General features: G+C 42.0%; 1 protein-coding gene across 1 annotated transcript in view; it reads left to right on the plus strand.

Annotated features, from left to right (window-relative positions):
- EIF4G3 (eukaryotic translation initiation factor 4 gamma 3) overlaps nucleotides 1–12,552 on the plus strand; it is a gene marked incomplete at its 3' end in the record, with an annotated part of 356,444 nt that overhangs the window by 80,013 nt on the left and 263,879 nt on the right. The window contains 1 exon segment of the mRNA XM_034753512.1: nucleotides 9,513–9,588. Within this exon segment, the coding sequence (XP_034609403.1) occupies nucleotides 9,513–9,588 (76 nt within the window).

Genomic DNA, 12,552 nt, shown 5'->3' on the forward strand with positions numbered 1-12,552 from the left:
TCATCAAGGCTTTTTATTAATCCATAGCCTATTATTTATAACTATTTTCACCCCCTCTGTTAATGCTCCTAGTGTCTACCTGGGATGTGTTTATGGTTATGCTGTGGGCAGGGGTGGACATTAGATTGGTGAGTTAATATATACATTTCAAATTGTTAGCTTCTCCCCAGTTCTTTATAAATTAAATTAAGCTTCTTCTTTAATAGATCCTTATGTAAATTAAATGACTGCCACATTTTGATTTTGCGATGTTGATTGTCTCTTACCTCTGTTATAATAAACACTGCTTAGCTATATGCTTGTAGTGCAGTCTGTATAATACTGGGTATCTGTCATACCCAGTAGAAAGAAAATGAATGAGGCTGGGATCCTGTGGGAAAAATAGCATGTGATCAAGTAATTAAAGACTCTATCAAAATGCACATGTACAAGGGGACTGAATGAAGGTTGTACAGGCAACTCTAATTCTGGCATTTTCTAACTTTGTAGTGCTTGACTTTACAACCTTAGTGTTCTTTGAATGTAAGGTGTTTTTTTGGTATAATAAATATAAATATTTCAAAATATGATGAGCATATGATTTCATTTTGATCAATTTATTTCCTAGCCTCTCATGTGACGTCACATGGTATTTTTTTTTATTTTATTTTTTTAAAGATTGAAGTTGGTTGTCGTATCAGGTTTCCTTTCCTCAGCTTCTGAAAAATAGCCGGTCAGAACAGGAATTTATTTAGAAGGTCGAGTTGATTCATGAAGGACTTACTAAATAGTATGGGTTTGTGGTGTTGCAAATTATTGCATTTGGGGGCAGTAATCAGTTATTTTGTAATGGACAAGCTGAGAGGTAAACTTGTATTGCAAATGTGGTGTGGTTGAGAAGTTTAGGCTGAGATTTCATTCTCCTTCCAACAAGAAACAATGGTTTTTTCCAAACCCTCCATATAAAGTATCTGTATTAAGCATAGTGTATTTTAGGTGAGTCTACCCATTTAAAAGCTTTATTTAATTCTAGCTTTTATCAAGTGGTAGTCTATTTTGATTTCATCCTACTTGGGCTTTCCAGCAGGAATGTATGGTTAACTCCCTTCCCTTTTTTGGTGGCTACATACAGCTAAAATGAGGCAGAAAAAGAGGGAGGCAGAGTGGTTAGCTGCTGTTCCAGAGCTGAGAAGCATGGAAACATGTACTGTAATACAGAAAAGAATCTTTGCATTCCTCTACCAGCTTCCTTGAAATTTGGCATTGACACTCAGTCTTGGAAACTGCTTTATATGCCACTGAATTTTTTGTGTCTGCCATTTTTGAACAGAGATAAAGCTTTATGTCTGAAACAGAGTTTGGAAGACGCATTAACTAGCCAATTGAACTCTTAAATAGATGTATGTCAGCAGATAGGAATTGCTGGTATTGCCTAAGAACTCCCATTGTAGCTGTTGCTTTAAGAATATCTTTGTGCTCTGCAGTGGTTCAGAAGCTTTTCTTGTGAGGGCAAGATAGACTGCAGGCTTTAAGAACAAGTAGCAGGGTGGTGTGAATGGAGCCTTATGCTAACAGCAAACCAAAGGAGGAAGACTATGGATTGAATTCAGGTTTTAAGAAACAAATTCCTTATTAATTAATCAAATTAATCCTTTTGTGGAGGTGCTCAGTGGAGACTAAAATCCAGTGCCAGGTAAGAATGATGAATGTGGTTAACAAAAAGCCTTTGCGAGGGGTGGATCATCATGGAATTTCAGTACCTGCTATGTATTGAAAAGCTTTGATTATTTCAAGTTTCTCTTCCTTAGTATTATATAAATAAATCAGGTTTGAGTTATTGTCTTAGCATTATTTTCTGAAATTCCCTGGAGTGTCAGTGATGCAGGTTCCAAACCCTGCTAAACTAACGCATCTACAATTAGGATTTTAATGTTCTATATTTTTACTGAGTATCTTAAATACAGAAGAAACTACAATAGTGATGTATGCTGCTTTACAATGCATGTACCATTTTTACATCTTTACATAATTTTTTAATTCTTGAAACCAAAAAGTTAAAAGGGATTAAGCTGAATGTTTGCATTTGTTTTTGTTCTCTATAATTTTGCTGATAGTTTTTACCTTTTATTTTAAGTCATTTAATACAATGCAAGTGGGATCATGTACAGAGTTTACATAACCCTAAAGATAGCTGGTGGGAGATTTGCTATATTCTGCAAGAAAATAGAAGTCCTTCCTTTGGAGTGCTTCAAATACATGTTTTATTGCCCTTTTGCACTTGTATTGCTGTAATAGGTCCTTGCTGGGGCTCGACCCTTCCGGGCAGGAGGGGAGCCACACCGACTCACTACTGTGGGAACAAGCAGTCCGTTAGTCCAAAAGCTCTGGCCCTCTGGTGCAGGGGCAGAGCAAGGCCGACAGCTAGCTCGGGGCTCAGGCCCTCAGGCAGGGGCTGAGCAGACACCCGGGAGTCCGGGGCTCAGGCCCTCTGGTGCAGGGGCTGAGCTGACAGCAGTTAGTTCCAGGCTCAGGCCCTCTGGTGCAGGGGCGGAGCCGACAACAGTTAGTTCACGCCTCAGGCCCTCTGGTGCAGGGGCTGAGCAAGCAAGCAGTTAAGGAGCCCAGGCCCTGGATCAGGGCGGGGCACCCACAGTTATGGCTCAGGCCTTCTGGTGCAAGGGCTGAGCGAGCAACCAGTCAAGGAGCCCAGGCCCTGGATCAGGGCGGGGCACACACAGTTATAGCTCAGGCCCTTGGTTGCAGGGGCTGAGCAAGCAAGCAGTCAAAGAGCCCAGGCCCTGGATCAGGGTGGGGCACACACTGGGATAGCTCAGGCCCTTGGTTGCAGGGGCTGAGCGGGCAAACAGTTAAGGAGCCCAGGCCCTGGGTCAGGGCGGGGCACACACAGTGATGGCTCAGGCCCTTGGTTGCAGGGGCTGAGCAAGCAAACAGTCAAGGTACGCCTAGGCTCCTACAGCCAAGCGTTGGGTGAGGGGGAAGCCTGCCACCCATGAGTGGGGGTGGCGGGGGGAACGCAGGCCCACCCACTCCACTGCGTTCCAGCCCGGGGCCCTAGCAGCGGTTACTGCCGCTGCTGGTCAGTGGGGTATCCAGACCGCAACACACTGACATTGGCTCACATTCGTCTGCAGCCTGACCGGGGTCGGCTATTCCCGGGCTACTTCCAGGTTCCCCCTCAGGGCCTACCTCGTACCGGGCTCGGGCCAGTCCAGCTGCATGGGCTCCTCTCGGCCAGGGCTTGGTGGCAGGTCCGGCAGCTCCGTCGGGAAACCAGGCCAGTTGCACTCGGGCGGCTCCTCCGGGTAGCAGCAGGGGCGGAGGGGTTCTGGTGCGGTCTCGCCTTCAGGGTTAGTGGAGGGGGTTCCCAGGGTTCCTCCCAGCGACGGGAGCGGACGGGCTCCGGCGGCTTCTCCTCGTAGCGGGCCCGGGGTAGCTCTGGCCAGTTAGGGCCCGGGCCTCGGAGGTCTCCTGGCCGGGAGCTCCCGGCCGCACGTCTGCTCCCTGTGGTGGCTGGCCGCCGACTGAGCTCTGCGACCGGCCTTTATACTTCCTGTCCCGCCCCTGGACTTCCAGGGGGCGGGAACAGGCGGCGGTGGCTCCACCCACTCCGGTGCCTGCACGGGGGCTCCCTCTTCTGGGCAGGAGGGGAGCCACACCGACTCACTACAATTGCCCTTTTGGTAGTCATGATTTTTTTTTATTTTTATGAAAAGATTGTTACTTGTTATGCCAAGCAGTAAGTGAAGAAAGAGGCCAGTGATTCATACTAGGTTAAAAAGAGTGCTAGTGGCTGAAAATAAGCTTGGGTGACAGGAACCATTATGGGGAAAATGTATCCATTTTGAAAAAAAATACCATAGATGGTTTCCGATAGTCCATTCTTGAAAGTGTATAGCATCCCAGAGAAACCATAGAAATTCTCGTTATGTGATACTATAATAAATTGCTATATATTTTCAGTTTTAGATAACATAACACAATCTAAAGCATGTACAAAATCTTGCCATGTCTCTGTTGTGCATTAATGCAAAAACCTAGACTCTGTAGAGAGGGAAATTCTTTAAGGAAATTCTGACTTCATTATTTGTTTAGAGGTGGGTTGTGAGAAAGGAGTGAAGTAATGATTGTACAGATATTTTGTAACTGCTCTTCCATCTGTTTTGAATACTCTGTAAAACTATACTATACTTACTATAACAGGTTGGTAAAGCAAAAAGTTTTATTTTCTTAAAAAAAAACAAACAGAATGGAGAGAGGTAAATAGTGGTGTCCCCCCAGGGGTCTGTACTGGGACCAATCCTATTCAACATATTCATAAATGATCTGGAAAAAGGGGTAAACAGCGAGGTGGCAAAATTTGCAGATGATACAAAGCTACCAAGATAGTTAAATCCAAAGCAGACTACAAAGAGCTACAAAAGGATCTCACAAAACTGGGTGACTGGGCAACAAAATGGCAGATGAAATTCAATGTTGAGAAAAGCAAAGTAATGGACATTGGAAAACATAGTCCCAACTATACATATAAAATAATGGGGTCTAAATTAGCTGTTACCATTCAAGAAAGAGATCTTGGAGTCATTGTGGATAGTTCTCTGAAAACATCCACTCAATGTGCAGCGGCAGTCAAAAAAGCGAACAGAATGTTGGGAATCATTAAGAAAGGGATAGATAATAAGATAGAAAATATCATATTACCTCTATATAAATCCATAGTACACCCACATCTTGAATATTGTATGCAGATGTGGTTGCCCCATCTCAAAAAATATATATTGGAATTGGAAAAGGTTCAGAAAAGGGCAACAAAAATGATTAGGGTTATGGAACGGCTTCCACATGAGGAGATATTAATAAGACTGGGATTTTTCAGCTTGGAAAAGAGGTGACTAAGGGAGGGATATAATAGAGGTCTATAAAATGACCGATGTGGCGAAAGTAAATAAGGAAGTGTTATTTACTCCTTATAATACAAAAACTAGGGGTCACCAAATGAAATTAATAGGCAGCAGGTTTAAAAGAAACGCACAGTCAACTTGTGCAGCTCCTTGCCAGAGGATGTCGTGAAGGCCAAGATTATAACAGGGTTCAAAAAAGAACTAGATAAATTAATGGAGGATAGGTCCATCAATGGCTTTTAGCCAGGATGGGCTGGGATGGTGTCCATAGTCTCTGTTTGCCAGAAGCTGGGAATGGGTGACGGGGGATGGATCACTTGATGATTACCTGTTCTGTTCATTTCCTCTGGGGCACTTGGCATTGGCTACTATCAAAAGACAGGATACTGGGCTAGACTGACTTTTGGTCTGACCCAGTATGGCCATTTTTATATTTTAAAAATATCCAATTTTGAGTTCCAAATTGTCTGTGCTGGAGAATCCACTACAACCATTGGTAAATTTTTCCAATAGTTAAGTACTCTCACCATTAAAAATGTATGCCTTAGTCTGAATTTGTCTAGCTTCAATATTCAGCCATTGAATCATATTATACCTTTCCCTGCTAGGCTGAGGAGCCCATCATTAAATATTTGTTCCCCATGAAGACACTTACAGACTGTAATCAAGTCACTCATTTAACCTATCTTTGTTAGGCTAAATAGATTGAGATCTTTGAGTCTATAACTATACTATTACTGTTGCTATATTATTCATTTTTGTGGCTCTTCTCTGGACCCTCTCCAATTTATCAACATCCTTAAATTGTGGACACCAGACCTGGACACAGTATTCCAGCAGTGGTTGCGTCAGTGCCAAAACAGAGGTAAAATAACCTGTCTACTCCTACTTCGTTTATGCATCACACTGGGAGCTCATGGTCAGCTGATTATCGACCACGACCTCCAATTCTTTTTCAGAGTCACTATTTCCTAGGTTAGAGTCCCCCATCCAGTAATTAAAGATTAGGGCTCTCAGCTGGATCACAGGAGACTTGGGTTCAATTCCCTCTTTTGTCACAGACTTCTTGAGCAAGTCACTTAGGGTATTCTACACTACAGGGCCTGTGTTGGCATAGCTAAGGATTCTCTTCCAATAAGCAATGTTTCTTCTCAATGTTTTCTCTACTTTCACAACTGCCAGTTTGAACATAAGGGCACAATTTTATTACCTTAACTAGGTTGAATCAGGTAAATTTAGTATTTTTCCCTTTGTTATATACAGTAAACTCTTTGCACACAAAGACAGACCATAAACCATAGCCACACAATAAACCTCCACTGCTTTTGCTTAATTAGATAATAAAACTGTTACGTCTCTTGGGTTACTGTACTGTATCTTAAACAAGTTTTGGGAAAGGGATGGAATAGCAAAGGTAGTCTTTCACATTTCCTTGTTGGCTTCTTCACAAAAATGGTTACCCACAGACTGAAACGAAAGCTTCCTTTGAATCAACAAGGTTCTGCAGTGGTCACATGATCAGCAGGAAACATGAAGTTATCCTTTCTTCTGAAAGGCCAAATGCTATTGCTTTCCGCAGCTGGAGCAGAGTTCTCAGTGTATGAGAACCAAGCCTCACTGCTGTCATCTCCACAAAGTGCTGCAGGCTATTCAATAACTCAACCTGTACCCATTGGATACTATTATCCAGCCCTGGGGATACAGAGAATTCCCACTAACTAACTGGAGTTACTCATATCCTGCAATGGGAGAATAGGTCTTGTTGAATATGGCTTGCTTAAAACTTTAGATTACAAATAACTCAGTTTTAGGTAAAGGACAAATGTTATCTTAAGTTATTATCTACGCTTCATCATTGGAGTACATGGTACTTTGTGGACATAAATAAAATAGCTGAGAGTATGTTTACACTACAGCAGCAAAGCTAAGATGCTGCAGTTGTGCTGTGGTAGCGTCATAGTCTAGAAACTTCCTACACTGATGGAAAGAGGTCTTCTGTTGATTTAGATAATATTCCTCTCCAAGAAGCCGTAGGTTGATGGAAGAATCCTTCTGTCAACCTAGCTATATCTACTCGAAGGGTTATTTCAACCTAATTGTGGAATTCAGGGTGCAAAATTTTTCACAGCCTTTTGCAAGGTAGCTATGTCAACCTAAGTTTTAGGTGTAGACCAGACTTAAGGGTTTCAGAGTGTTGCCGGCCCAGAGGGCCCGAGGGGGCAACAGCGGGGTTCGTTGCCAGGTGTGCGTTGCACCAATAGACACACCAGGGTGGAGAAGCAAACCAAGTTTATTCGAGATCTTGAAAAGGCACTCAGGAGACCAGCATGTCTCAAATCAGAAGCTCAACAAATACAAGCAAGTTTCCCATTTTATATTCCAAGCTGCTTGTGTAAGTCTTTTGTTCTGTTTCCCCTCTACCCCTCCCTTCCCGACAGCAGTTACAGTAGGCACTACATTGTGACGTATTAGAAAAGTTGTCGTCTGCATGTTTATCTTTGGCCTTGCAGACCCAGAGACATGTAGACTTCCCCCTCCCCCTCTCCCCCTTCCTTATCACTACTGCATTTGCTAGTTTGAGCGAAACTGCAGCTGTCTGCTAAAAAAGCTGACTGTTACATATTCTGCTTTTAGGCTTTTAGCGTTAAAGTTCACAAGATGGGGTTGCTTTGGCTCACTTAGACCTAGAGCAGGGGGGTTTCATCGACACTTATGGCCTTCCACCCTCCCGAGTTACCTGGTAGCTATGCCTAGTGACACCAACAATTCCCTCCTTTGAGAACACTCAACAAACCTTTGGCAGAGTTTTCTCATACTCTAAAGATAAAATGCGATTGAGCTCCATGCAATTGGGATCATTAATGAGAGGGTATAAAGGAACTTCTGGGGAATGGGAGGTACAAATCTTATGTATGAGCACTTTACAGCAAGCGAGCAAAAGAAAAAGAACAAAACATATCACAAGGATATGTGGAGAGGATGTTTATGGTGTGGCTATGGTTTGTGGTCTGGCTTTGTGTGGAAAGTGTTTACTGTAAAAAACAAAGGGATAAATACCAAATTTACCTGATTCAACCTACCAGTAGTTAAGATAATAAAATTATGTGCCTTATGTTCAAACTGGCAGTTGTGAAAGTTGAGAAAAGAAGAAACATTGCTTATTAGAAGAGAATCCTTGATATCTTTATTTAAAAAAAATATTAAGATGTGGGTTGAGCACAGTCTTGGAAGTCAGGGATTCCAGATTTCTATTCTCAGCTTTGTCGCTGATTCTGTATATAGGCATATTTACTTCTATATCTGTAATATTGTGATATTACTTATAATGGAGCGGTTTTGGGAGGATTAAAATTATGAAAGGTGATCTTGGTTATCTTTTTAATTCGTTTTAAATATTCACATGAGCAGAAATTCAAAATTCTGGTAAACTATATTGTATTTTTTAACGTAGTTTGTCCTTATGATTAAGAATTCAGTTTTGAGCTTCCTTGCTGAGAAGTTGACGTTCTTCATGACAATTTCATGGAAACACAGTTTAAAAGGTTGCAAACAATTTTCGATGCTGCTCTAACAATGATAGAACTGTTCTAGGGAGAGCTTCAGCATTTAAAAATCAAACATTTTATTTCAATTTTAAACACTTAAGTAGTTGGTTTTCTGATTGTTCAAGTAGTATTAAAGGCATGAAATTGTTTTATATACTTTGTGGCACTGACAATAAGCTTTTCTATACGGCTGATATCACACTGGCCACTGTCAACAGAAGTCTCACAAATACTTTTTGTAAGTAAAGCGTTACAGGGCCTGATCCAGCAGGATGCTGTGGACTGTCATGTCTTTAGAGTTACTGGATGTTGAAGTTTGGCAAATTTAACACCATTAATTTGGGCTTGAATAGGGACTGGGAGTGGCTGGGTCATTACAAAAGCAGCTTTGCCTCTCTTGGAATTGACACCTCCTCATCTATTATTGGGACTACATCCATTCTGATCGAATTGGCCCTGTCAACACTGGTTCTCCACTCCCTTCTCTTCATGTGTCATTATATAATGCCTGCATCTGTAATTGTCGCTCCATGCATCTGAAGAAGTGAGGTTTTTTACTCACGAGAGCTTATGCCCAAATATATCTGTTAGTCTTTAAGGTGCCACTGGATTCCTTGTTTTTTTTGTAAAACAAACAAGGAAACAATTATAATTCCCACGTGGTTAGCAAAACAGGCCAGGCCTTTGTCAGAGCATTCAATGCTGATTAGCAGAGTTTGTCTCACTGAATGTAGAGTTTAAAGAGCAGAGGTGTGTGTGTGGGTTATTGAGTTTGAGACTAACATTTTGTGGTTTGTTAAATAACTGGATTTGCTTTCAGTTTCTCTTGTCATATTTGTCCAGGAAATCAATTCTTGAGGGATACACTTACTCACTTTAGAAAACCTGAAGGATTGTATCTGATTGGTTGAATGTGAGTGCCTTTGGAGATGTTTGTGTATCTGCTTACACTAGAGAGGTGGTTTTAGATGTTTTAACAAAGAAAGTGCTTTCTGTTTGTATCATGCTCTTGTCATTATAGAACACAATCCTTTTTTCCATTTGTTTTCCTTAACTTGATGTATTATAGAATTCCCAGAGGTCCTGTGCAGCAACCCCTTGAGGATCGGATCTTCACTCCGACAGTCTCAGCTGTGTACAGCACTGTAAGTATGTAAGGGCAGTTCTGCAAAATACTAAACCTTCATTTTTGTGTGTTTTATTTTTTTTAAAGGAGACACATTTTCCTTATGCATGTAAGGAAGTAGAAATTGCTATGCACGTTTAGTGATAGCAAAAATCAACTTCCTTACCCCCCTAAAATTGCTGCTCATCAGCATAGGATACAGAACGCCATTTTCTTTGCACAGAAATGGAGAGCAGGATCTGTTGGGCTACTCCGTTATTTCTTAAACATTTGCAGTTCTACTCACAGAATTTACAGTTGGACTTTCTAAGCATACTTCGCTAAGTAAAAATGTTATCAGCCATAATCTCAGTTCGCCTGCTCCCCTTCTTTTCAAAGAATAACTTGATGGAACATATTAGTTACTGCACAATTCTACCAAGACACTGATGTTCCTATTTCATAAGAAAAATTTATGAGGAAGAGTTGTTCTTTATGTTAAATATCTCCTGTAAAGCCATTAAGGGAAATAAATACTTCTACAGGAGCCTTAATATTTGTCAGATATTTTTAGCAGATGACCTTAAATGTTTTAGATTCTAATTAGCAAGGGAATTCAGACTGGAAATCTAGCAATGTTTATTTTTGCATACCCAATAAAAATTTTCAATTCATGGCTTTTATTTTTCAAATAGTAAGAGCCAGAAGCCCATTATTCCTTATGAGCTTCACTATACTGAAGGCTAGTATGCAGCCCTGATTGAGAAAGGGAAAAAGTGCAAAGAAAAATAAATGATTCAGTTTTGCAAGAGAGTATTACAAACTAATTTATTTAATTACCAAAAATACTTTTAAACTCTTTTTGAAACATTGTGGAAAAAAGGAAGAAAAACGTGTAGATCTTAGAAACTCATGTTTAGCATGATAGCATAAATTACTTATGGAAACATCTTTTAGAACTGCTGCAGTAAAGGTGTGTCTGCTTATTTGGATGACTGGCAGATGAAGGGGTCTTCTCAAGATGCAGAATCCAAAATAATTTGTTGCCTCTTCCATCTAGGATTCAGGATAATCATGGAAAAGAACTCTCTGACCCTTTCTCAAAGTTTCTTCCACCTGGGAGACCTCATCAACACAATGGAAGGGAAAGGTTTTCTTGATTCAAGTGGGATCAGTGGTTTTGCCCTCTGTCATCCCACATTTCCCTGAGAATCAGGGAGTAGCTACAATAGTGGGAGGACTCAGATAACCTATCCACAGGGGATTCCTTTGGCTGCCTCCCAGTGTATATCTGTTGCAACAGATACTGGCCTGAAAGGTTACAGTGCAACTGACCAGTCTGTTGGTTAAAAGTTTATGCGCATATGTAGTTAAAAAAATCGCATGTCAACAGACTTGAGTTGCAGACTATTTGCTGATGTTAGCATTTGTGCAGTGGATTCAGAACCAACCTTTAATGCAAACCAGCGAAGTGTCTTTGATAGCATAATCAAAAAAGAGGAACAAGAAGCAAGGCACAAACCGTTGAAGCTAGGGTTACCATATTTCAGGTTCTCAAAAAAGAGGATACTGGCGAAAAAGGGGGAGTTGAGGAGGGGAGAACAGTATCTAGCCCAGTATCCTATCTTCTGACAGTGGCCAATGCCATAATGAACAGAACAGGTAATCATCAAGGGATCCATCCCCTGTTGCCCATTCCTAGCTTCTGGCAAACAGAGGCTAGGGACACCATTCCTGCCCATCCTGGCTAATAACCATTTATGGGCCTATCCTCCATGAATTTATCTAGCTCTTTTTTGAACCCTGTTATTGTCTTGGCTTTCACAATGTCCTCTGGCAAAGAGTTCCACAGGTTGACTGTGCGTTGTGTGAAGAAATATTTCCTTTTGCTTTTTAAAAACCTGCGCCCAATTAATTTCATTTGGTGACCCCTAGTTCTTATGTTATGAGAAGGAGTAAATAACAATTCCTTATTTACTTTCTTCACACTCGTCATGATTTTATAGACCTCTATCTTATCCCCCCCTTAGTCGTCTCTTTTCCAAGCTGAAAAGTCCCAGTCTTATTAATCTCTCCTCATATGGAAGCTGTTCCATATTCCTCTGAAGCTCTGCAACTTTGTCCAGAAATGCTCCAGATGGAGTGACTTTTTTAATTCTAAAACATTCATTCTGTTGGTTTTGAGTTAAAGGTATAAAGGAAGAAAACTTTTGAAGACTTTTTGCCCAATATCACGTAGATTGTAATAGGTTTTTTACATTAAATTTTGAAGGATATTATTCCCTAATGTAGACTAACCACTGATTGTGAGTCACTTTAGTGTACATTTAAATTGGGACAAATAAACACCTGTTTAAGCCATATGTAATGTACAATAACACTGTAGAAACTTCCACAACACAGCTGTGCCAGACACAATCGTGATTTGAACCATCTCTGTTAATTCCAATCCTACTGGGCATCTCTTGAGTAAATGCTACAGGTGCGTCCAGTTGTACTGATTATACAGTAACTTGTGCTGTGGACTAGGGGCTAGAGCAGGGGTGGGAAAACTATGGCCAGGGGGCCACATCTGGCCCTTCAGACATTTTAATCTGGCCCTTGAGCTCCCACCGAGGAGCAGGGTCCAGGGCTTGCCTCACTTAGGCGCTCCAGTTGGGGAGCGGAGTCGGGGGCTTGCCCTGCTCTTCACGGCTCCTGTAAGCAGCAACATGTCCCCCTCCGGCTCCTACACATACAGGCAGCCAAAGGGCTCTGCATGCTGCCCCTATCCCAAGTGCCACCCCCGCAGCTCCCATTGGCCTGGAACCATGGCTTCTGGGAGCTGCAGGAGCGGTGTCTGCGGACGGGGCAGCACACAGAGCTGCCTGGCCACGCCTCCGCATAGGAGCCGGAGGGGGGACATGCCACTGCTTCTGGGAGTTGCTTGAGGTAAGCACCGCCTGGAGCCTGCACCCCTGACTCCCACGCCCCAACCCCCTGCCCAAGCCCTGATCCCTCTCCT

Source organism: Trachemys scripta, chromosome 19, assembly GCF_013100865.1.
Source record: "Trachemys scripta elegans isolate TJP31775 chromosome 19, CAS_Tse_1.0, whole genome shotgun sequence".
NCBI lineage: Eukaryota > Metazoa > Chordata > Testudines > Emydidae > Trachemys > Trachemys scripta.